The 24,453-nt window shown below is 46.2% G+C and overlaps 1 protein-coding gene across 6 annotated transcripts in view; it reads left to right on the top strand.

The window, feature by feature from the left end:
* Nucleotides 1–23,311, top strand: part of Ttc3 (tetratricopeptide repeat domain 3) — a 102,311-nt gene extending 79,000 nt beyond the window's left edge. For all 6 annotated transcript variants that reach the window (XM_075960763.1, XM_075960781.1, XM_075960772.1 and 3 more), the window contains 12 exons: nucleotides 2,084–2,233; nucleotides 5,727–5,866; nucleotides 6,587–6,655; nucleotides 8,284–8,380; nucleotides 9,928–10,028; nucleotides 10,544–10,634; nucleotides 11,372–11,473; nucleotides 15,447–15,772; nucleotides 18,146–18,272; nucleotides 18,419–18,562; nucleotides 20,886–20,978; nucleotides 21,878–23,311. In XM_075960763.1, coding sequence (XP_075816878.1) covers nucleotides 2,084–2,233; nucleotides 5,727–5,866; nucleotides 6,587–6,655; nucleotides 8,284–8,380; nucleotides 9,928–10,028; nucleotides 10,544–10,634; nucleotides 11,372–11,473; nucleotides 15,447–15,772; nucleotides 18,146–18,272; nucleotides 18,419–18,562; nucleotides 20,886–20,978; nucleotides 21,878–21,952 — 1,515 coding nt within the window. In that variant the 3' untranslated portion in view covers nucleotides 21,953–23,311. The remainder of the gene's footprint in view (nucleotides 1–2,083; nucleotides 2,234–5,726; nucleotides 5,867–6,586; nucleotides 6,656–8,283; nucleotides 8,381–9,927; nucleotides 10,029–10,543; nucleotides 10,635–11,371; nucleotides 11,474–15,446; nucleotides 15,773–18,145; nucleotides 18,273–18,418; nucleotides 18,563–20,885; nucleotides 20,979–21,877) is intronic.
* Nucleotides 23,312–24,453: the final 1,142 nt, after the last annotated feature.

A 24,453-nucleotide genomic window follows, 5' to 3' on the forward strand; every position in this document is an offset into this window, starting at 1 on the left:
GATATTTTCCATATACTAAGGCCAGCTTACTGACTTGTAAGAGAAAATATCACATTTTTAGTGGTAAAAATCCATTTCAGTTTAGCTAAGCTACTATTGAGAGACAACGAAGAGACGAGTTTTGTTTCTTAATTCAGGACAGTCTTACTACACATGTAAACCTAAATGGGTTTAATAGCTTCTGCTGAGGCAGGCAGTAATGGTGCATGCCTGTAATACCAGTACTCTGGAGGCAGAGGCAGGATCTCCATGAGCTCGTCTCATGAGCCAGCCTCAAAATCTAGTGGCTTAAAATAACAATAAACATTTGCTCTGTCACAGTTTCTCTTGGTCAGAAACTTGAAGCTGCTGGGGAATTCTGGGTCTGGAGGAGTAAATATTCTTAACACAGAAAGGGTGTGCGAGTCAGTTAAAGATACAGGTGGTCACAAAAATGGGAATTGGCATAAATATACAAGCCACATTAATGAAATGCTGATAACTTTTAGGCATTAACAAACCAATTCCACATGCATGGTTCTGAAAAAAGTAAATTGCTTGCACCGGATAGGTGTGTGGGAACAGATGACCGCAGCTTTCTGGGGGGAGCGGGTAGGTGTGTGGGGACCAGTGGACAGGTGACTGTTTTGTTTATAATTTTAACAGCCAAAAACTAGATTAAAATTTAAAGTTCTACCACTGGTGGCTGAAATGCATGTGTCCATGTATTGAGATACTGTGTTTATTTAACTAAACAGCTGTAGCTAAGTAGACAGGAATGTGTTGCTCATGCTGTCTGAGCAAGACGTTATAGTTCTCATAAGCCCAAGGGCCTTTACATTATTTTAAGTACATGTTAGTAGAAATGATGAGAGATTGAAGATCAGCTACATTCATCTTATCCAGGCTAAGTTTTTTCCTTATTTTCTTGTCTTTTTCAGACAGAATCTTACTATGTAGCCTTGGCTGGCCTCAGATTCATAGAGATTCACCTTCCTCTGCCTCCTTAGTGCTAAGGTTTAAGTGTGCACCACCACACCCGGCCCATGCTAACTAAGGTTAAGGTGTGCACCACCACACCAAGCCCATGCTAATTTCTTGGTGTGCAGCCTTACTTGATCATTTACATAGAGTTAAGTGACATCTTGTAGAAGACAGAATCTGGTTTTAATGCGTCTGGAATTTGCATTCTTCTGTTTGTTCCTGTTTGCTCATTTCTTTACAAGAACATGTGGCAGTGTATTCAGTGTCTGAAATGTTGAACACTCAGAATGTGCCTGCTTCTCGTGTCGACAGTACTGTAGTGGACCGGTCTCTGTTTAACACAGCGTACAGTCGGAGATGGGCTCTTGGTCTTACTTTGCTTAGGACTAAGTCAGGTAGGCTCTGTTGTTCAGTCAGTGAGCCAGCACTGGGAATGTTCACAAATGCCGTGTTAAATTAGTTCTTAGTTTCAGGACTTGAGACAAGTCAAGAAGACTGCTGACTTTCCAGCCATCAGATTTGGAATCAAGTCCTCAACTCCTGTTTGTTTTCTGGGACTTTGAGAAGTGGCCACATATCTTTTACCCTTGATTTTCTAACCTATAAAAGGCTTACCTTTTATACCGTTAAAAATTACCAGCAAGTTACCATTTGAAACACTCAAGAGTGATAGCAACACTATTCTACTTATTTGTCTTACTAAAAACAATTCCTGATGTTAATTAGAGAAATATTCAAATCAAACTTTAATATTTCACCCTTAGAAAACAAATTTTCAGAACTAATTATAGTTTATAGACTGAGGTTTAATTACACATTTCAGTAGTAAGATAATAGTGTTAGAAAGAGCTGATTTTGCCAGGAGATGGTGGTGGCACGCACCTTTAATCCCAGAGGCAGGCGGATCTCTGTGAGTTCCAGGCCAGCCAGGGCTGTTACACAAAGAAACCCCATGGGGGAGGGGGGCACAGGAGAGAAGCTGGCTGGCTTTTAGAGGTTTTAATTTTTGGATTATTACAACATTTCCCATATAAATTTTCCTTTTGCCCGCCTTTGAGACAGTTAAAGTCAGATCGGTTTTAAACAGCTGCTAATGGGTGCCTCTGTGATTTACTCTTAGGGGGGCCTTTCCCAGATGGAAAAGGAGTACCACCTGTTAATGGGCCAGCTGAGGGCCGCATGCGAGAACTATGAGCAGCTAAAACTCAAGAGCTCAGAAGAGACCCGGGATCTGGAGGAAAAGCTGAAGAGGAATGCTGAAGAAAACAAGGTGATGCTTCCTGAGACTCTCCTTGATTGCATGTGGCAGAGTGAGGCATATACGAGTGAGCGCCCATGTTCTTGTAGCTTGCACACTGCCGAGTGTGAGCGCCCATGTTCTTGTAGTTTGCACACTGCCGAGTGTGAGCTCCCGTGTTCTTGTAGTTTGCACACTGCCGAGTGTGAGCGCCCATGTTCTTGTAGTTTGCACACTGCCGAGTGTGAGCGCCCGTGTTCTTGTAGTTTGCACACTGCCGAGTGTGAGCTCCCGTGTTCTTGTAGTTTGCACACTGCCGAGTGTGAGCGCCCGTGTTCTTGTAGCTTACACACTGCCGAGTGTGAGCGCCAGTGTTCTTGTAGCTTACACACTGCCGAGTGTGAGCGCCAGTGTTCTTGTAGCTTACACACTGCCGAGTGTGAGCGCCAGTGTTCTTGTAGCTTACACACTGCCGAGTGTGAGCGCCAGTGTTCTTGTAGCTTACACACTGCCGAGTGTGAGCACCCATGTTCTCTTGTAGCTTGCACACTGCCGAGTGTGAGCGCCCGTGTTCTTGTAGCTTACACACTGCTTTTGAGACAAGGACTGTCTCATTTATCTGTAATTCCTTGTCCCTGGTTAACTCTTCAGTGTTTTAGATCCCAGGACGAATCCCTAAGGCAGTGGCACTTGTGAGTCCTAGAGTCAGGTTTGCTTCTATCCTAATAGTTCTGCTTAGAACAATTCAGAGAGCACTTGGTTACTTAATTTCACTCAAGTTTTGTTTGCTTATCTGAAATATCTGGAGAGTAATTGCTTATTTCCTGGGTTTACTTTAACACGTGTAAAACTCTGGTACTCAGGAAGTCGTGGTTCCACTACTGCCCTTCATCTTCTTCTTCCTAATAAAGGTCAGATTACGGTCTGCTGGAGTACCTGGTTTAGATTCTCTTAGCTGAGATTTTCCGTCAGTCACAGTGACTGTTAGGGAAAGCCCGGCGCTTTAGTGGAGCAGTGAGATCACAGATGTGAGAGAATGCTGTGCTTCCTATCCATAAAGGGAACAGAGATACTGACCCATTTAAGAAAACTGTTTGAGGGGGAAAAAAAGTCTGAATTAACAGCTGGACTAATACATTAAATAGTAGAAAATTAGCTTAATGTGACCTTAAGTAGGAAACTCTTTATCAGGATTGAAGAGCTCCCCAGAAGGAAAGGGTGGTTGTTCAAAGGGGACTTTGGTAACGCTCCCCAGGTCTGCTTGCACACAGATAGCGCTGGAGAAGCAAAGGATGAGAAGAGGTTGTTGTTCTCCTTTGTGTCTGGGAAAAATAAAATGGTAGAAACCAAATTTAAATCTGGTCAGCACATGACAAATGGGATATAAGCCTGAGTAGATGAGAGGTTTGGTAAAATGGTCATACAGATGCGGTGTTGCCTTGGGAAGGTTTGCACTGTGATCTCCGTGACTCGGGCACATGGACACTCAGGTTTTCATTTGGTGCGTGACACTTGTGACAGAGACCTCCGGCTTCACAAACTGGCAGTCAGGCTGGGTACTGTATTCCCACAGTGCCTCAGGCCTGCCGTGTGCACAGATGATTTTTACTCCGGGGACACAGTGTGCCTAGGAGGGGGACTCTGACGAACAGAGCTTGGCTACTGCTGTCGTCCGAGCAGGGCTCACTGTGTCTACTCACCTAGTGTGTGTTGGAGCATAGGACAGCTGCCCTGTACAGGCTTCTCTAGTGCACTTTTCCTTTTGTGTGGCTTTGGATGTGGTGTCCATGATTGTGCTCAAGAACATGATAAGTCCAGTTACTCCCTCCCTCATGTCGGGCTCATCCAGTTTCTAGACTTTCTTGGTCAGTTGTTTACCCTCTTAAATTGCAAATCTGAGTTTCTTTGGTTGTGTTTACACAAGCGTAGGTGGGAGTTAATGTGATCATTTCCGTATTAATTATGAAGCAGCTTTGTCGTTAAAGGGCAGTGAGTACAAATAGTACGTGAACTCAGGTCATATTTTTGTTGGCAGAACTGTGTGCGTGTGTGTGTGTGTGTGTGTGTGTGTGTGTGTGTGTGTGTGTGTACACAAACGTGATTAGAATTCCTTATCCTTTTGTTACCCGATCTCCTGGAGGTACCTTTGCCAAGTGGGTTCTCATGCCCTAGCATAACCTTGTGGTTGCACATAATCTCCTTTCTGAAAGCTAGGTCCAGGTGAGATCCTTGGCTCTGAGTATAAACAAAGGTAGGTGGCTTCCAGCTGCATAGCAGGCAGACTTAGGTTGGTTGATCTTGGAAATAGAAGTGACCATGTAGAATACAGGAGTTTGTCAGCGTAGTAGGCTTGGGGCTATCTGTGTCACGGAATGACGTGGCATGTTTGGAATCAGCAAGGTTTTATTAGCAGAGGAAATGTGGACACCCTCACCCCCGCCTGAGGGGGCATCAAGACCTTTTGTGCTTCTGCACTTGGGAGGAGCTATGCATTACATCCATCTAGAGCTCTCTCCTCCGAAGCACCACTCCACTGCTGCAGGACCTGACTACTTAGCATCAAAACCTTTGTCTAAGGCTGAAGAGGGGGAAATGGCCTCCTGGTCCCTATCATTTTTGACTTGAAGTCCATTACTTCCTATTATATCTGTAGGTTTGTTATAGGGTGTGTTGTTCTTTCCGAGGGAGAAGCCTCGAGTTACTGTAGCTGAGTCCTTGATCTCAGAGGAACCTAAGAGGAAGTTTAGGACCGGAATGTCAATTAAGAGCTAAGAGATTAAACAGGAATACAGGATTTTATTAAGCAGCTGTTGATAGTCGTAGAATTTGAGGCTAAACATAATTTAACATATTTTTAGTTGTTAAATACTGCTTGGATTCCCTGGTGCACTTCTTTCCTTAGAAACAGTAAGAGACAGTGTTTCCTCCACAGAGGTATCCTGCCTGGTACTTGCACACAGACACTGAAAGCTTCTCCTGTTTTTCTCAGCTCAGCTGTTTCAGAAAGCAGCAACTGCGTAAGGCAGCTGAGCCATAGGTCTGGGAGTGACATTGAATCTTGCTCTCCAGGGGAAGGGAATTAGCGCTGCCTCACGAGTTTCTGTGTCGTATTGCCTGGACTTCGGACAGGTTTTCAATCCATAGGCCTTTAATGATCAACCAGAGCTATCGCAGTGGTATTTCTAAAAACAAACAAAAACTATTGGACTTGCCAGCTAAACCATGTGCAGATTACTTCCGGGTTAGAGAGCTATGTAGGCTGAAGGCCGAAGTGTGAATCCCATGTGCACACAAGGTTCTTCAAAGGACTTCCTGTGACCAATGCTCTCCGTGGCTGAAGTGTGGCTGCGCTGTGTTAGCTGAATCCTGGGGCCCAGAGTGGCAGTGAAGCCACCAGGGTGCCAGCGCCCTGCACATGAGATGCTGAGTAGGCTGAGACACTGTCACCGCTCTGGGCACTCGGGGTCCTTCCTTCCCCAAGACATGGATTGCCATGATCATTCAAGTCTTTTCAAAATGTTTTTAGATCTCAGAGACAGAATTAGACTGGTTCCTCCAAGATCTGGACAGAGAAATTAAGAAATGGCAACAAGAGAAGAAAGAAACCCAAGAAAGATTGAAGGCCCTGAAGAAAAAAGTGAAAAGGCTTGTAAACACCAGCGAAGCGTAAGTAACAGCTGCAGCAGGGCGTTGCTGTTCTGTTGTTGCTTTTTGGTTTTTTGAGACAGGGTTCTCTATCCCTGGTTGTCCTGGAACTCACTCTGTAGACCAGGCTGGCTTCAAACTCACAGAGATCCACTTGCCTCTGCTTCCCAAGTGTTGGGATTAAAGGTGTGAGCCACCACCACCTGGCTGGCATTGCTGTTTTTAATATCCTGGGGTTTCTGTTTCTTGTCACATTCTTTGTACTTAATTTCAAATACATATATCAAGTAAAAACCCTTTAAGATACTATTTTCACCATCGTGCATCCTTTAAGAAACTTCCATTGAAAAGTTTTTTACTTGAAGCTTTGTCTGAGCTGGCATGTTTCAGTTATGTAAAAGTGAGAGTCAGCAAGGGCCCAGCGTGAGTGTTTTTACTGCATGTGCCATGCTGGCTGCCTGATTTACTGATTTTTTTTTTTTTTTGAGATGATTTCACCTCACCGTGTGGCCCGGACTATCCTCAAACTTGAGATTTCCCTCCCTGTATTCCTGTAGTGTGGGACTCCAAGCGTGTGCCCTTGTGAAAACAGTCACTAAACCTTTCTCCGAGCAGCACAGTTGATGCAGTAAAGCTGGGCAGCCTGGGGTTCACGGGGAGCGTTACGGGTGTGGATGCAGGTCACTGGGTTGTCGTGGAACAGCCTGAGAGGTAATTAGGGTTGTGTGCCTGCTTCTGTAGGTCTGCCCAGAAGACCGATGGATTAGATACGGAGTGCGGATCACATCTGGACCAGTCCATGGAAATCAGGCAAATCAAGTTTTCATTATTCTTGACATCTTTTACTACAATCTCAGTAGACTCTAAGTATATCATTGCCTGTCTGCCTCTCTTAAATAATTCTCAAGGCTTGAATATGTATATATTCAGGTTTCTACTTTTATTTCCCATTGTGAGTATAAACACTGCCTAGATTTATTGCTATTATTTACTCCTTTCATTTCCTTGCTTTGAAGTAGGGTCTCACTCTATTTCTGACTGACCTAGAACTCCTGTCCCTGCCTCCCAAGTGCTGGGATTATAGGTGTGTGTCACCATGCTCCCCCCCCCCCCCTTAATTAACTTGAAAGTGTATTTGAAGCATTCTTCTGAGGTGGAGTGTGGCTCAGTAGCGGAAGCACTTCCCTGCCATGCATGGCTGGGTTCCATTCCCACCAGTAGAAAACACCGTTTGTGCCACCTGAGTCTCGGGACCCAGTATATCGCTCTGTAGTATATTGCTCTGTTATTGCAGGTTTGTTTCATAATTGTCATTGTGAACCCGTAGAGTTTCCTCTTCATCTTTATTAGTGGACACTGTGTTGTCATGTACACAACCAGGTCTCACCGATAGCAGCTGTATTTTCCTTTGCTTGTCCGTCCCCATCATCTTCGGTGGCCATGATGGGACGGGAAATCACAGCAAGCAGGAGTCCAGCCTCACTGAGGCAGATGCAGTGCTTTCTTTCATAGAGCCCACAGACTTTAGTTTTTGTGTGTGCATGTAGGTCATGAAACAAGAGGGAACCATGAGAGAAGAAAGAGATCTTACAGTTTGAAGAGTAAAATATATTTGATATGAAAACAGGAGAGTGATGGTGGGGGAGATAGATCAGCAGGAGAAAGCCAGACGCCAGGGGAAGGAGCAGGACATAGGATTCTGAAAAGACACAGTGAAACACAGTACCTGAGTAATTTTAAAAACCATGGCCCTGAACAGCTTCTTACTGATCACCTTGTTCCTATTTTTATAACTATTCGATATTGAAATTTCTTACTTGAAATATAAACCTTGTTTGAGAACAATTACCAGTTTATCTAAATCGTATCCTCGAAAGTCAGGAAGCAGGAGCTGGGGAACTGGCTGTCAGCAAGCACATGCTGTGTGAGGGCCTGAGATGTATCCCAGCGTCTGTGCATAACCATGGGTGTGGTGATCCGTGTTCCTGTCACACCAGGCTGTGGAGGTGGACACAGGAGGATCTCTGGAGCTCACCGGCCAGCTCTTGTACCCAGTTGATCAGATCCAGATATCAGAGAGAGTTCCTGTCCCAAATAAAGCAAAGTGGATGTATCCTGAAGACTTACGTTCAAAGTTATTAACCCTGACCACCACAGACCCCTACCTTTACCTGTGCCTGATGCATGCTCGCACATGCGCACAGTGAAGCCAGTAAACTGGCACAGTGCCCTCGTGTGTTCCTCTGCACTTCTTCTAGAGACTTCTTTTTGATTTATCTTCCTCTGATCACTTACAAAATGCAGAGTGCACAATGAGTCTAAACTGTACGATGACACACAAGGCAGAAGATAGTCTGGAGAATATGAAGTGATTTCAAACTGGCCTGGCATTTGACGTCAGCGTGATCTCATGGGTGGCTTTGTTTTCCCTCTCATAGTGCTGCGCTCACAGAGGAGAAGACAGCAGTGGAGGAGTCCATCAGGAAAGCGAGAGAGCTTTACGAGGAGAGCCACCAGAGAGCAGTAGCTGCCGAGGTGAGCCCAGCACAGTCAGCAAGGGGAGGGCCTCTGCACGTCTGTCTCTTTACCTGTAGAGTAATGCTATGATGGGGGCTGGGAGATAGGACAGGCCGTCATCCGCAGTCTAATTCCCAGATCAAATAGTTGTTACTTTTCTTTGCCTGAGAATTTTTAGTTTTATTCTTTCTTTTCCGCATCAGGACCTATGCTTGCCAGGCACGCACACCGCTGTAGTTTATCCTGAAGTTTCTGAGTTGTTCCCGTAAATACACCTCAGTTTATAACTGCCTTCTTATTCACCATAGTAATCTAGTCATTTCTCATGCTTTTCATGGAATCTTCTTCATATTTAATCAAGTGACACACACCATGAGGCATGTCAGTATTTACCAGTCCTTCAAAAGCAAATCAAAGGAACCGCCCCCAGGCTGGCAGATAGCTCTCTGTAGGTAAGGTGCTTGTCAGTGCTGAGCCACGAGGATCTGAATCCCATCCCTAGAATCCTTTTTTATTTTATTTTTTGTTGTTGTTGTTGTCTTTTTAAGCTGACATTGGGAAGGCAGAGACAGATGGATCCCTGGGGCTCTTTGGCAAGCCAGCTTCTCCTACTTAGCAAGTTTCAGGCTGGTTACACAAGGAAACAGAAAAGGTGGAGTGAACCCGAGAAATGACACTAGAGTGTCCTCTGACCTCCATATGTGTGTACATGTGTGTAGACACACATACACCAGAAACTACTTAATGAAATAACTTACAACACCAGAAACTACTTAATGAAATAACTTACAAGTCAGCCACCACTACTGTGTTGGTGACTCGTGATTCTGATCTCAGATACACCAAGAGCAGCAATGGAGAATCACAAGTTCAAGGCCAGTCTATCCTTAAATACAAAAGAAAGAAATATATGTATGTATTTGGGCATTTACATGTTTGTGTATTCTTCAGTCCCCCTAGAGAAGTACACATTAATTTTTGTATACTAGTTGAAAACTGAAACAAAGGAAAATGGAAATAAACTGTAACTCTGGCTTTATTTCGTTGTTGTTGTTGTTTCTAAAATGTGATTTTGGATATTTGAGAAACAAGTTCTTTTTATTGTCACATGTGTCTGGTTTTTCTGGGGAAATGAGAAAAGGATTGAGTTGGACTGTCTGGAAACAGCAGACTTCTAGTTACTTGTCATTCAGGCTCCTGCTTCTAGGCGAAGCTGAGGAACGACCCGGCGCGTGTGCTGCGCCAGCGTCTGGCAGCAGGCTTTCCTGGAGGCCCTGTCCAGATTGGTGACACCTGGATTAAAATGAGGCTGTTCCACACCTGCACTGATTCTCACACAGCAGCCAGTTACTTGTGGGGAGAGCTGAGCGCACGCCCTCGGTGTGGGGGCCGAGGAGGCGCCTGGTCACCTGATGAAATTACAGCATTATTGTGTTCTTATGTGTCTGCCATTGTACTTTATTTAAAGAGAAATTGGAAAGTTCTTAATGTTTACTTGTAAGCTTTTCGAGTAGTTTCAGATTGTCATTTGTGAGACATTTATGTATCCTCTATTGTACTGTCAGGTGTCTGTCCTTGAAAACTGGAAGGAGCGAGAAGTGTATAAATTACAGAGTTTGGCCGCACAAGCGGAAGCCTATCTTAAGAACCTCAAGCTGATGAGCAGGTACCGTGGCTCCTAGGTGCTCTTTCCATCCACTTGGGAAATACAGTTAGAAACACTTGAAGAAAAACAATTACTCAAAATGCTTGACCCAAAATGCTTTTCCTACAGTATATTTTGATCATGTTTTCCCCTCTCCCAAGTCCTCCCAGAACCTCCCTGTGCCCAACCGTCTGTCCTTTTTCTGTGTCTCTTAAAAATAAGTTAATTAAATAAAGGCAAGAGAACAGTATGACTGAAGGGGGGGGGGGGGCAAAGCAAAAATCGATTTTGTGCTGGCCAGCTCCCCTGGGGAAAACTGATTTCCCTGTGACCTTGGGTGTCAGTTGCAGAGAGCTTGACTAAGGGTCTCTGCTTCCCCAATGCAGACACTAAAGTATGCACCTCCACACCTGCTTCAAACTGTACAATTTCAAAGCAGACCTTCTATCGTATGTTTGTTTTGTTTGCCCTTAAATGCTTTCGTTTTCCCAGTCTGTAAAATGGGTGGTAAGTAGCTGTCTGCTTCAATCTTGCAGTGATTCTGCGTCATGCCCCGAGACGGAGGCCGATATACACTCCTGGGAGTCCTTCCTTTCTACCGTGAGAGAGGAAGTGGAGAGCACAGAGGTGAGCCATCCGACCAACATCATTGTGGTGGTTTGGATGCTCAGGAGACTACCGTTGTATTTTAAACATTCCTTTTTTTAAAATTTTTTTTCAGTGCTTTTTTGTTGAAATTACTAGGAATGTTTCATGAAATTAGTGATATTTTCTTAATTATCTTATAGCATTTGCTTAGCACACATAATGCCCTGGGGTCACGTCTGAGCATGAAGAAAAGGAACAGAAGGAATTACAGTGCTCAGATGCCCAGGTCCTTTCCTGCTCGCTCTCCTGAGCAGGGGGGAATTACAGGAGGCACCCAGTGCTCAGATGCCCACCAGGTCCTTCCCCGCTCGCTCTCCTGAGCAGGGGGGAATTACAGGAGGCACCCAGTGCTCAGATACCCACCAGGTCCTTCCCTGCTCGCTCTCCTGAGCAGGGGGGAATTACAGGAGGCACCCAGTGCTCAGATGCCCAGGTCCTTCCCTGCTTGCTCTCTGAGAAGCAGCTCTCCTGCTTTGGTGATCTCCAGGCCGAGGAGCCTGCCCGCCAAGGGTCAGATCATACCAAGCTCTTCACCTCAAGCCTCTCAGTAAATGGTTTGACTTCCTTACAATAATTATCTTAGAGTTTTATTCACACTTGTATTTCTTGGGAAACTTGGTCATATGAATTATCTGACAAGAAAAAATATTAATTGAAACAGTTGTTTTCTTTTGGAATTGGTTACAAAAACTTCACATTTTCCCTTCTACCCACAGTCTCAGTTTGAAGATCAAATTAAGGCCATTAAAAATGGCTCTCGGCTCAGCGAACTTTCCAAAGTGCAGACTTGTGGGCTTCCCTTTCCTGCCTGTACGATGGTGAGTAGAGAAGGACACAACCAGTCTCTGTTCTCCCTGTCCACTATAGTTCGTTTATACTGTTTTCTGAACATGGGGATAGACCGGTCCTAAGGTTCCATGTTGGTGCTCCTGTAGCCTCTGTAGCACAAGTAGTAAAAACTTCAGTCTGGGGTTCAGTCTGAAGATCAGAAAAGCAAAGCAGCCAGTTGCTGGCTCTGCCCTCTGCCAAGGACGGGCGACTGTAGGCTGAGCCCTGAACCTTTGTCTCTCCTGTCTCATATCCCCTCTCGTGCTGGGATTAAAGGTGGGAGCCACTACCACCTGAGTCATTTTCTGTATTCATCTTGTGTAGCCAGGGTGGCCTTGAACTCACAGACACCCATCTGCCTCTGTCTATCAAACCCTGACATTAAAGGTACGGGTGCTATCACTGCCTGGCCTCTAGTGACTTAGTTTTACCTTCTGATCTTCAAGCAAGCTTCATTTATTAAAACATAAATATCACTATAAACTTTTAAGCTTTAAGCGTTTTATCATAAGTGGATCAATGTTTCTGCAGCTAGGCATGAGAGCAGGACTAAGACACACTGTGATCCCTGTTCCTAGCCCTTTCATGGACCTTAGTATCTGTTTTCATTCTTGATGCAGGGTGTGTGTGTGTGTGCTGGCTCGCGTGTACATGTGACAGACAGACATTAGTGAACCACATGCATGTAGTCTAGCATGTCAACAAGCACTCTAAGTAGCAGGTGTGTGTGTAACTCCTAGACACTTGGAGGCATGAAGGTCCTCATCAGATACAAAGCAAACAGTACTGCATGCACGACAGGAAGGAGTTTGCTGGTCTAGCCTGTCCTATTTGATTGCTATTTGAGGTGTGTCCTGAATTTCACAAACAGAAGTGCTTGCTAAATTTTATCTTTGACTTTAAAGTGCTTTTTAGAATGGCAATAATATTATTTTGTGGACTTTGTAGAAAGGCTAACCATAGCTGTCAGTTTATTGGGTTTTGAGGTACCTGTTTCTGGGATTTAGACACAGTTGAGACTAGGAATTCCAGGCCTCTGTCAGGTTTCAGAATGTTTAGCATGTCCTTGCAGTCCTGGTTGCTGCTTTCCCAGTGCCTTCCTTGCACCTTCCTGCTACCAGCATGTCTAGCTGGACTGTTCTCCAGGCTCAGATCTGTCCTAGTGCCCTGCCTCTGGCCTTTCTCTGGAAGGCTCAATGGTACCTCCCTCCCTTCCTCCCTTCCTTCCTCCTCGTTACCTTAATAATGCACAGTGGATCACCTTAGTCTAGAGACCTCAGTGCCTAACAGCCTATCGCTCCTGCAGAGGACCTGGGTTTGACTCCCAGCACCTGCATTGTGACTCACGCATCTGTAACTCTAGTTCCAGGGCATCTAAGCCAGTCACATGTACACAGACATAAATGCAAGCCAAGCATTCATGTACATAAAATAAAATTTTAATGTCTTAGGAATACAAGGTGTGGCATCATGACCTACACTTCTCTCTCCGCATCGACTTCAGTAAGAAGTAAGTTCTTAGTTATGCTGAAGGGTCTCATCTTTGTTTTCTCCAAATTTCTACAGCAGATATAGAAGAAGAAAAAATGACTCTTAGATTATTTTACTATTAGCTAATTTCATTTTTATAATTTTAAAACAATTCAGGTATTTTTTCATATTCAAAGTTCTGAGACCTCTAAGTGTATCAGGAACTTGTATAAAAATATCCTTAGGGACTGGAGAGATGGCTCTGAGGTTAAAAACACTGGCTGCTCTTCAAAAGGTCCTGAGTTCAATTCCCAGCAGCCTGGCTCACAACCATGTATGATGAGATCTGGTGCCCTCTTCTGGTGTGCAGGAATACATGGAGACAGAACACTGTACACATAATAAATAAATCTTTTTTTTTTTTTTTTTTTTTTTTGGTTTTTCGAGATAGGGTTTCTCTGTGGTTTTGGAGCCTGTCCTGGAACTAGCTCTTGTAGACCAGGCTGGTCTCGAACTCACAGAGATCCACCTGCCTCTGCTTCCCGAGTGCTGGGATTAAAGGCGTGTGCCACCACCGCCCGGCTTAAATCTTTTTTTTTAAAAAGAGTACCCTTAAAAACTATTTCGTTAATCCCAACACTCAGGAGGCGGAGGCAGGAGGATCTGTGCGTTCAAGGCAAACCTGGTTTACAGAACAAGTTCCAGGACAGCCAGAGTTACAAAGGAAACCCTGTCTGGAAAAACCAAAACCAAACAAACAAAAGAACATTTATTTTGTACCTCATGTCTTCGCTGGGTATTTAGTGGTGATGAAGATTAAATGTGGAATGGGCTCTCAGAGTACTATGGGCTTCGGAAAAGACAGACCTTAAACTCACAACTACAAAATAAGCACACTGATGTTTGTTCCCTGAATGCTCTAGTAACATAAATCCACATCTAGGGTAGGAAAGGGGTGAGAGGGTAGTGTTTGGGGAGGGGTGGGGTGCTAACGCTTAGAGCAGCTTGGTGTTGCAGTGGACATAGCACATGCCGGGAGGCTGGACATAAAAGGGGACATGCAGTCCTCCTTTGCGAGGGACAGGAGGAGCACTGCAGAACCTTCCAGGGCCAGCAGAACAAAGTTTGGACTGTTCTTTAGGTCATTGGGAAGGCTGAGGTTTAGGTTTCAAGTCGGGAAAAATGAACTGGAGGAAGGAGTTGATGGGCCTACAAGGCTGAGTGAGCTCCACGTGGCTCAGCGCCCTCAGCAGTGTGTGCAGGGGGGAGACTGTAGGTGGGACTCAGCACCCTCAGCAGTGTGTGCAGGGGAGACTGTAGGTGGGACTCAGCACCCTCAGCAGTGTGTGCAGGGGAGACTGTAGGTGGGACTCAGCACCCTCAGCAGTGTGTGCAGGGGAGACTGTAGGTGGGACTCAGCACCCTCAGCAGTGTGTGCAGGGGAGACTGTAGGTGGGACTCAGCACCCTCAGCAGTGTGTGCAGGGGAGACTGTAGGTGGGACTCAGCACCCTCAGCAGTGTGTGCAGGGGAGACTGTAGGTGGGACTCAGCACCCTCAGCAGTGTGTGCAGGGGAGACACTGTAGGTGGGACTCAGCACCCTCAGCAGTGTGTGCAGGGGAGACACTGTAGGTGGGACTCAGCACCCTCAGCAGTGTGTGCAGGGGAGACACTGTAGGTGGGACTCAGCACCCTCAGCAGTGTGTGCAGGGGAGACACTGTAGGTGGGACTCAGCACCCTCAGCAGTGTGTGCAGGGGAGACACTGTAGGTGGGACTCAGCACCCTCAGCAGTGTGTGCAGGGGAGACTGTAGGTGGGACTCAGCACCCTCAGCAGTGTGTGCAGGGGAGACTGTAGGTGGGACTCAGCACCCTCAGCAGTGTGTGCAGGGGAGACACTGTAGGTGGGACTCAGCACCCTCAGCAGTGTGTGCAGGGGAGACACTGTAGGTGGGACTCAGCACCCTCAGCAGTGTGTGCAGGGGAGACCATTGGTGGGAGCAGTACAGGGAAAATGAAAATCTGCTGCTCACTAGACGGGAGCAGCATGGTTATGAGCTGAGGAGGCTGCTCCTGAACCCGAGTTTGAGCACAGTGAGTTTGGTTCCCCAGATCACTCATGGTTGTGCAGATAAGAGTCTCAGGAAAATATCCCAGTCTAGAAATTGTGTGGTGGTCTGGGGAGAGAGGAGCCTCGGGTTGAGATTTGGGCCTCCAGCAACATAAGATGAGGACAGAAGGTAAGAGCTACAAAGAGCAGAGTGGGGTGTGGCCAGCGCGAGTCTTCCTGTTCCTAGGTGGGTGGAGACAGCTTTGGGGAATATTAGAGCAGATCTTATTGGTTAGCAGTAGCTTAGCTACCAAGGCAGAGTTGTGATTGGGTGGAATGGAGTGCTGTCATTTAGGCTGTTATTCTAATTTTAACGTGCTGCATTCAGGTTTGCCGAGACCACTGTGGGCATGTGCACTCATCAGTTATCTCCCTCTTGTCAGTTACCCTCTGAGTCTTCAGGCCATGAGGATCAAGGGCCAGTGACTTCTGTAGACGTGACTGGGGCAGTCCTCAAGGATTTCCTTGTGACACCTCCTAGTAGCTCCCCAGAGGAGGTTCCTGAACTGGTATTGGGATCACCCACCCATCAGCCTGAAGTTGCTCAGCCAGAAGAGCTCGAGAGGGCTGGCCAGGCGTCTCCATCAGATCAAAGCCCCGAGGCGGAGGAGAAGCCACCTGGAGAGGCTCCTCGGTCAAGCCAGTCTCCAAACAAGCCTTTCAGCAGTGTTATTGAGCAGTTGTCAGTGGTGTTCCCATGCTACACCAGGTACGAATAGATGTTTGTGACTGTTAAATACGTCATTAACTGTGTCTTTGGGGGTTGTTGCTGCTGTTGTTTTGAGACAGGGTCTCATCAGTGTCTAGCCCTGGCTGTCCTGGAACTCACTATGTAGACCAGTTTGGTCTCAGACTCACAGAGATCTACCTGCCTCTCCTCCTGAATGCTTGAATAAAAGATGTGCACTACTGTGCCTAGCCTTTGAACTGCTGCTTGATCAGATAAAACCATGATCAATTAGGGATTAATATGAAAAGGATTGTGTTAGTTAAATCAAGAAAGATATGCTCTTCGTTTTTTTGCTCCTTGTAACCATAATAGTTTGATGCTGGGGACTAAACCAGGGCTTTGGGCATGTTAAGGAAAGGCTCTAACACTTGAACTACACACCCAAGCCACAAGTAAAGATTCTGATGTTCATATCAGGATTGAGTGTGCTATGCTTAAGCCAGGCATAGTGGCACACACCTTTAATCCGGCTCTCAGGAGGCAAAGGCAGGCAGATCTCTGAGTTCAAGACCTGCCTGGTCTACAGAGTGAGTTCCAAGACAATTAGAATTGTTACACAGAAAAATCCTCTCTTGAAAAACCAGTGTGTGTGTGTGTGTGTGTGTGTGTGTGTGTGTGTGTGTGTGAAATCACTGACTCCTGAGTAACCCAACAGCAGAAACCATAGTGATTTGCTAAGACTTGATGAGGTCGGTAAGACTCCAGCATTGTTTGCTGTGGAGTCTGTAAATGAGCTGTAAAATAAGTTGCGTGTCATATAGGAAAATACAGAGCAAAGAACACACTGACATCTTAACATTTTGTAAACAAGACGTCTGATTTGTTAGCTGTGTGAGGTGCGAAGGGTAAATTGGATTCAGCATGAGATGTGTGTACATACTACAACAGGGTCCGTGTGAGTCTCCGGAGAAGCTGTTCATGCCTGAGTCAACACTCTGTGTTCATCGAGCTGACTTCACTGTGTCTCTGCTCGCCAGTCAGTGAAGAGAAGTAAAGTTAGGATCCAGGGACAGCTTAAAAGAGAACTCTGTACACAGTGACTTTTTGTACCTGCATTGCTTCTCTTTCTTGGTATTAATGGGTTATAAAATTGAAATTTAGGAATAAAGTAGTCATTAAAAATGTCTGTTGCAGTTGGGGAGATAACTCAGTTTGGTAAAGTGTTTATGCAAGCTTGAGAGCCCAGGTTCAGACCTCCATCACCCTCATAAAAAGGCAGGCCAGTCAGCTAGCCCTGAAATCCTGGCACAGATAATTCAAAGACCCTGGGCTTTCTGGGCAGCCCATCTATCCTTTCTCAAAAATAAGCTGGAGAATGACTGAAAAAATACACCCAGTGTTGACCTCTAGCCCATATGTGTGCACACACAGACATACACAGTATGACTGCCCAGAGCCAGTGTTTCCCGGCTCAGTGGAGTCCTGCCCATAAGAGCAAGAGCAGTCTGAACGCTGTGACTGCTGAACCACTTGAATGCCAGGACTGAGGTTGTTAGTTGCTTGGGAGAAATCACTCCGCCTTAAATGGATCTTTCTGTATGGTCACTGCAGTTAACTGGTTGACAGATTATCTTTGGGTGGTAAGCTGATCTTTCTGTACGACGGTCACTTTGGTTGACTGGTTCCACAGGTTACCTTTGGGTAGTGAGCTGATCTTTCTGTACAGTCCCTATGGTTAACTGTGGTCCACAGGTTACCTTTGGGTAGTGAGCTGATTTTTCTCTATGGTCTCTGTAATTAACTGTGGCCCACAGGTTACCTTTGGGTAGTGGGCTGATTTTTCTGTATGGTCACTGTGGTTAACTGTGGTCCACAGGTTACCTTTGGGTAGTGAGCTGATCTTTCTCTATGGTCGCTGTAGTTAACTGTGGTCCACAGGTTACCTTTGGGTAGTGAGCTGATCTTTCTCTATGGTCCCTGTGGTTGACTGGTCCACAGGTTACCTTTGGGTAGTGAGCTGATCTTTCTGTATGATCCCTGTGGTTAACTGTGGTCCACAGGTTACCTTTGGGTAGTGAGCTGATCTTTCTGAACGGTCACTGGTTAACTGTCACCTACAGGTAACCTTGGGGTGGTGAGCTGATCTTTCTGTATGGTCACTGGTTAACTGTCGCTGACAGGTAACCTTGGGGTGGTGAGCTGATCTTTCTGTATGGTCACTGGTTAACTGTCACCTACAGGTAACCTTGGGGTGGTGAGCTGATCTTTCTGTATGGTCACTGGTTAACTGTCGCTGACAGGTAACCTTGGGGTGGTGAGCTGATCTTTCTGTACGGTCACTGGTTAACTGTCGCTGACAGGTAACCTTGGGGTGGTGAGTTGTCAAAGTCATTGTTCACTTTTCTCTTTCAGCACTGAGCTTGCTGGTTTTGTTAAAAAAGTTCGAAACAAAAACAAGAACTCACTCTCTGGATTAAGTATTGAAGAGACTGTTGAAAGAGTCACAGAACACATTCTAGAGGAACAGAAAAAGAAAAAGGTAAGATATTTGTCTTCATGCTTGTTTATAAAATGTGAGACTGGAAAGCTTGCAGTCCAGCCCCAGTGAAAGAGAGCAGACTAGAAGGTGGCCAGACGGTCGTAACTGCACCTTGTTCCCTCTTTCCCACCTCATCCCCTCTGCAGCCAAACCCAGGAAAAGACAAGAAGACACCTGAGGCTCCTGCTGCTGCTGCGGTGGCTACGTCCTCCCAGAGTGCTCCCTTGGCTGTTGTTGGACCGTCATCCAAAACCAAAGGCCAAAAGAGAGAAGACGTCCCTGTGAGCCCTGTGAGTATTACCTGGACAGCTGCATTGCCAGTTTTTCTCTTTATTGAGGAGAGGAGTTGGGAGGATGCAGAATTTTTAGTCCATGAGGTGGCCTTTTCACTTTGAGGCTTGCTCTATTTGAAACTAAAATTAGGAACCAGATTTTGCTGAATTTGAATATACCTTCATGTATGGGGTCCAGGGTGACAGCCGACTGCCTGGATATAACTGGGTTTTGTCCTATACTTTTACAAGTGGTCAAGTGTGTTGATCTCATATATCAAGTGGGAAAAGCAGTTTTTGGATAATTTTATCCTTTGTAACAAAGCTGGAACTTAAAGGCTAGCTTGCGTCACTCAGCACTACCGTGAGCCTGGGCAGGGACTTGTACTGCCAGGCTGCTGCTGGATTCATTGATGCTGTAGAATACACATACTAGTGGTACCCTTTGCCCGTCCATTGGGTGCCTGGAAGTGAGTACTGAAATGGGCTGAATGTGCCTGCAATTTGACATTGCTGATTTAAGTCTCGGTTTCCTTTAAGAATATAAGAATCTTTTTATTTACATAGTGCATCTGATAAATTGTTTGTATGGCTTTATCTAAGTTGGCAAGGCTCTATATTGTCTGTATCTTACAATAAAATACCCAAGGCATGAGTGTGATCCTGTCAGCATTCAGCTATGTGAAGGTGTGGATGCCTTGCTTGTCAGGCAGCAGCAGTCCCTTGTCTTGTCACTGTGTGGTAAGGCTGGAGGCCTACTGCTCTGCCCTCTGCCCCTGTGGCACAGAAGTTAGAGTTTCAGGTCCCGTAGCATTCTTACCAGGGTCAGCAGCACAAGAAGGTCTTTGTGAATTCGTGCTTCTTCCTCTTGCCCTGCACTTTTCCACCCCCTCCCCACTGCACTCCCCAAGGTCACATCTCCACTCACCTAGTGAGAAAACTCAGTCTGAGTCCAGACTTCCCAGGTGTTTAGGTGAATTACAGTGGCTGTGTTCCTCCAGCCAATGGGATTCTCAGGGCATTTGCATTTTTAGGGGGAGTAGTGCCCAGCCCCACCTCAGAGTAGACTAGGTAATCACCTCCAGGAGAGAGCTGCTTCTGTCTCTGTGGTGACTGGTGTCACTTTTCAATTTGTTGAGATCCAGACTTGCCTTGGGGGGGATTATCTCGATGGGGTTTGTCGAGGTGAAAAGACTCAAGACTCAAACACAGTGGGCCTACCATTTCCTGCTTGGGGTCCTAGACATTAAAATAAAGATTGTGTGTGGGGTGCAAACACGTGTGCACACACCCATGTGTCCCTGTGCAGAGGCCAGGAGAGGACGTTGAATGTCCTGCTGTACCAATCTCACTGTTTCCTCTTGAGATGAGAGTCTTCAAACCGGAAGCTCTTTTTCCAGTGAGGTTGGAGGCATGGTGCAGGTTCACTTTGCTCTACTGTCCAGGACTCAGGGAAGAGGGGGAAGGGCTAGCGTAGAGCAAAGTGAACCTGTGCTGTGCCATCTGCCCCATATCAGCCTGGGCCCTGTCAGCACCTCAGGAGAGACCATAACCTGGTCTGTAAGGCTGATCAGTGGAACTGTTTGCTCTCAGGTCTTCAAGCAGACTGTATTAAAATACAGTTCAAAATCCACCACAGTTACGGGTCTGCTGGCATCTTGCTCCTTAGACAACTGGCTTGAATCTCAACTCTGCCCTTCTTTTTCGCTGTATTTAGTTTGACTTTTCATCCTTCCTGACTTTCAGTCAAATAGCTTCTATTATTAACCAGTGAGCAACATATATTGACAGCATATAAAAGTTACCCACAGCAAAGCTATTTTTTTGTTGTTTTAAGTTTTTTGAGGCAGGTTCTTTCTGGAGTCGTGACTGTCCTGAGAACTCACAGTGTAAGCTAGGGTGGCCTTGAACTCACAGAGATCCACCTGCTTCTGCCTTCCTAATGCTGGGATTAAAGGCGTGCACCACCACCACCTGGCTAGAAACTATTTTAAAACTTAAAAGCTGGGGCTGGAGAGATGGCTCAGCAGTTAAGGGCATTGCCTGCTCTTCCAAAGGTCCTGAGTTCAATTCCCAGCAACCACATGGTGGCTGACAACCATCTGTAATGAGGTCTGGTGCCCTCTTCTGGCCTGAAGGCATACATGTAGACAATAATACTGTATATATAATAAATTAAAAAAAAAACTTAAAAGCTGTCTTTCACTCTGTTAAACCATAATTGAAAAATAATCTACCCTTTGTGGCAAAAAAAGTCTTTAGGCCACCCATGTACTAAGTGATGCAAGCACATATCTATTTATGATTTTATTTATTATTCAAATGTGTTTTTTTTCCACAGGCACCAGATGCAAATTCCTGTGAGCTATGCCACGAGATGTTCAAGTCAAAAAACATGCGTGTGCTAAAATGTGGGCACAAGTTTCACAAAGGGGTAAGTATTATTTCTGACTGCCTACCATGCATTTTAAAAATAAAAATGGAATTTGGGGGCAGGTACCAGTCCTTGTGTTTCCAAGCCATTTTTTCTTTGTAAATCTGCGCATACTGTATTCATGGACCTATGTGAAAAAAGATGTTTGGGAAGTCGGTAGGGGTCTTGGACCAGGGGTGGCTGTGGCTCTGTAGACTACTTTTTCTCTCATCATGCCATGGGTGAAGAATTACAATTGACTGCGTAGCTATATTGGCTCTAGGACTGTATGCAATATTAATTCCTTGAACGTTGGTTTCTTGTGACTAAAGAAATAGTGCACAGTGTCTGTTCAGTGTAGCATGTAAAGCTGGGGCACCGTGTTAAAGACAACATGCTCTTCTAGGACCTGAGGACCAGTTGTCTCGGTGTCTGGGCACTGCTGGTTTAGGACAGACGAGTTCTCTACCCTAAGGAAGGGCCGACTATAAAATACTCAGTAGCAGGGCCTGATCAGGTTGCAGAGCCCCCTTCAGATCATGCTTTGGCCTTCAGCTCCGCGCCTGCGCAGAGAATGTGCGCACAGACCAGTGAGACACTCGGGATCCAAAAGCCAGGAGCAGGCATCGAGTGGTTTTGTGGCCACAAAACTGACAAGTGGTTCAGTCAGTCAGTCAGGGAAGCTGACCGAGCTTAGACTGAGGACAAGGCCTTCACGGGCCATGAGTCTGATTTGGAGCACTCTTGTTTCTCCTGGGCTTCAGCTGTCCTCCTGCCATGAGCAGACCGTGATCTTCCTTAAGGATTGGGTGGCACCAGACTGGGAAGTGGCATAAGCCCTGCTCCTGCCAGAGCACAGTGGTTTAAGAGAGCCGGGCCCGACCCTGCAGCACTGGCTGACTCTCTTATCTCCTTTGCAGTGCTTTAAGCAGTGGCTTAAAGGGCAGAGCACCTGCCCCACCTGCGGCAGCGGGGACCTGCTGTCAGAAGAGTAGCCTGTTGCTGCACCCTTGCCAGCCCAGCCCAGCCCAGCCGACGATGGGAACTGCCTCCCTGTTGCTGTAGGTAGTCACTCCTCACTAACGCACTGCTCGCCTGTGTGATGCCTGACAGCAGTGTCCTGTCGCCAGTGCAGACACAGATGTGCAGACCCCAACACTGTACCACAGAGCCAACCAGCGGAGTCCTGAGCCGTCCACATCAAGTCCCCCGCAGTGGTAGCGTGTGTGGGCCTCTGCGATGCTGTGTCACACATTCCTACACTGGTGGGGCTGCTGTGGGGGCTTTGGGGAGAGAGTTGTGAGCTCTCAAGCAGTGCTCCAGTTGTGAGAATTCTTAGCCTCTTCAGTCCTTCCCTGGAATTGTATGGTCTCCTTCATCAATTTTTATATTTTGGTTTTTCGAGACAGGGTTTCTCTATTGTAACAGCCCTGCCTGTCCTGGAGCTCACTCTGTAGACCAGACTGGGCTCAGACTCACAGAGATCTGCCTGCCTCTGCCTCCCAAGTGCTGGGAGTAAAGGTGTGCCCCAGCATCACCCAGCCCCTCTTAAATTTTTAAATGCTTATGATCCAATTGATCCACATCCTGGAAACCAATTCTAAAATACGTTTTAAATTAGCTTGAGCTAAGACTTTTCTACCTTGGAAGCAGGCTCCCTGTTTGCAGCAGCCCCACACCTGAGGCTCACACTGAGATCTCTGTGCTCATCTCCTTAGCTAGTCTACCATTGCTTGGAAGTGTGCAGCTAATTAGACCTGAGCACGCGAGCGCTGTGCAGGACCAGCCACCATCGTTCTCCATCCTTACACTACCACCAAAAAGAAATACACCAGACAGTCCTGAGTGTTGGTGTTATTAAATTATGTGTTTGACTTTTGTGTAAAGTATTGCATGCAGTCTTGTGTTGTGACCTGAAATCAATCTAAACTGCGTTAGAGATTATTCAAAACTAGGTATATTTAGTGACCTATAGGCAGTGGCAAATACAGAAACATGAACCCTGGAAATATTCCGTTTCTTTCAAACACGAAGAAGCAAACCTGTTTGCCAGCGTGTTCTCTGTTGCAGCAGCAGTGTGGTCGCCTTCTTCTTGTGTCTGTGTGAGTTGTGGTGTCTAGTGACCTCGTCTGTAGCAGCTCACTCCTTATTCTGAGACATTCTCCGCGGTGGTCCCTGAACATGGCCTGCATGCTCTAACAGTTGTGAGCGGTACACGTTCAACTGCACAGGGATACTATGGTATCTGGTGCAGACTGTAGTCGCCACTGAGAGAATGAACTCCCTCCCTTCAGAGCCTGTGAACATGCCTTATACTTGTCCAGTAACTGTCAATAAAACGTTCTGAAAGATCAGTACTCCGCTGTCGTTCTTGTCGTTCTTCCCAGGTAACTTAAACTTTCATTCTGCTTGAGATGTCGGGCTCTGTGCTGACAGCTGCTGAGAAGGTCTTCATTTGGGAAGAGCGGCATGCTGCACTCAGGAGCCTGACCAAGGGTCTTGGGTTATTGTAGAGCCTAGAGCAGAACATTCTTTTGTGCCTAAGTGCAGCTTGCCAAGCTCGACTGTTTAAGTTCGTAAATAGAACATTTATGCAGCGATGACACAGTCCTGCAGAGTTCTCGTGGACACCAGAAGATCCTGAGGATGGCTGCATCTCTTCGGGGCACTTCTGGACTTACGGATGCTGAGTCTGGTCCATGGCAGTGGCTTTGGAAAGGCCCTGTGGGATATGCCAGACACTCGCAGATATTAAAGAAAGCACAGTTTATTAATATATTTACTAAAAGCCGTTGAAACTCCTATTGGACAGGCTAATGGCACCAAGTGTGCTTGCTTGTCTTAGAACACATTTGTCAGGCACGTTCTGTGGAGTGTTTACAGATTCTGAAAAAAGTTGCTTTCAGACTCTTGAGTTGATGGCCGAGAACGGATACTTAGGACTCGCAATCCCCTGGTGATACAGCCTCCTCCTGAGCTGCTACAGCATCCCAGCACTCGGTTCTCAATATAGAGGAATGGACAAGGTATACACATTTCCTCATGGAAGGCTGGGGGTGCTGGCAGTCCCTTGTGGGACATGGCTCCTTATCCAACAGTCTCGTCACACACACCCCCATGGTGGCCATAGTGAGAAGCAAGCATAATTTTAAACTAATACTCATTCAAATATATTCAAACAGTAGCATTTAATTCAATAACTTAGAGCATTGGCTGTGCCTTTAAATTTGGATTTTTTTTTTTGTCTCTGAAGTGCTTAATCTGTGTTATGAATAATGGATAGTTAATACCGAACTCAAGTGATGCCAATACAAGATGTTGTAAGGTAATGAGAAAGGCTGTAGTGGAAGCAAGTAGTCAGAGAGATCTCATGCCGCAGCTCGGGCAGCAGGACCAGTCAGTCCTCGGTCACAGCCCTCTCCAGAGACACGGATTCAAGGACACCACAGAGAATGGCAAAGGTGAACACCCTGATGAGGCTGAACAAGCGCAGGCA

The sequence above is a fragment of the Microtus pennsylvanicus genome, chromosome 1 (genome assembly GCF_037038515.1).
Source record: "Microtus pennsylvanicus isolate mMicPen1 chromosome 1, mMicPen1.hap1, whole genome shotgun sequence".
In the NCBI taxonomy this organism is placed as follows: domain Eukaryota; kingdom Metazoa; phylum Chordata; class Mammalia; order Rodentia; family Cricetidae; genus Microtus; species Microtus pennsylvanicus.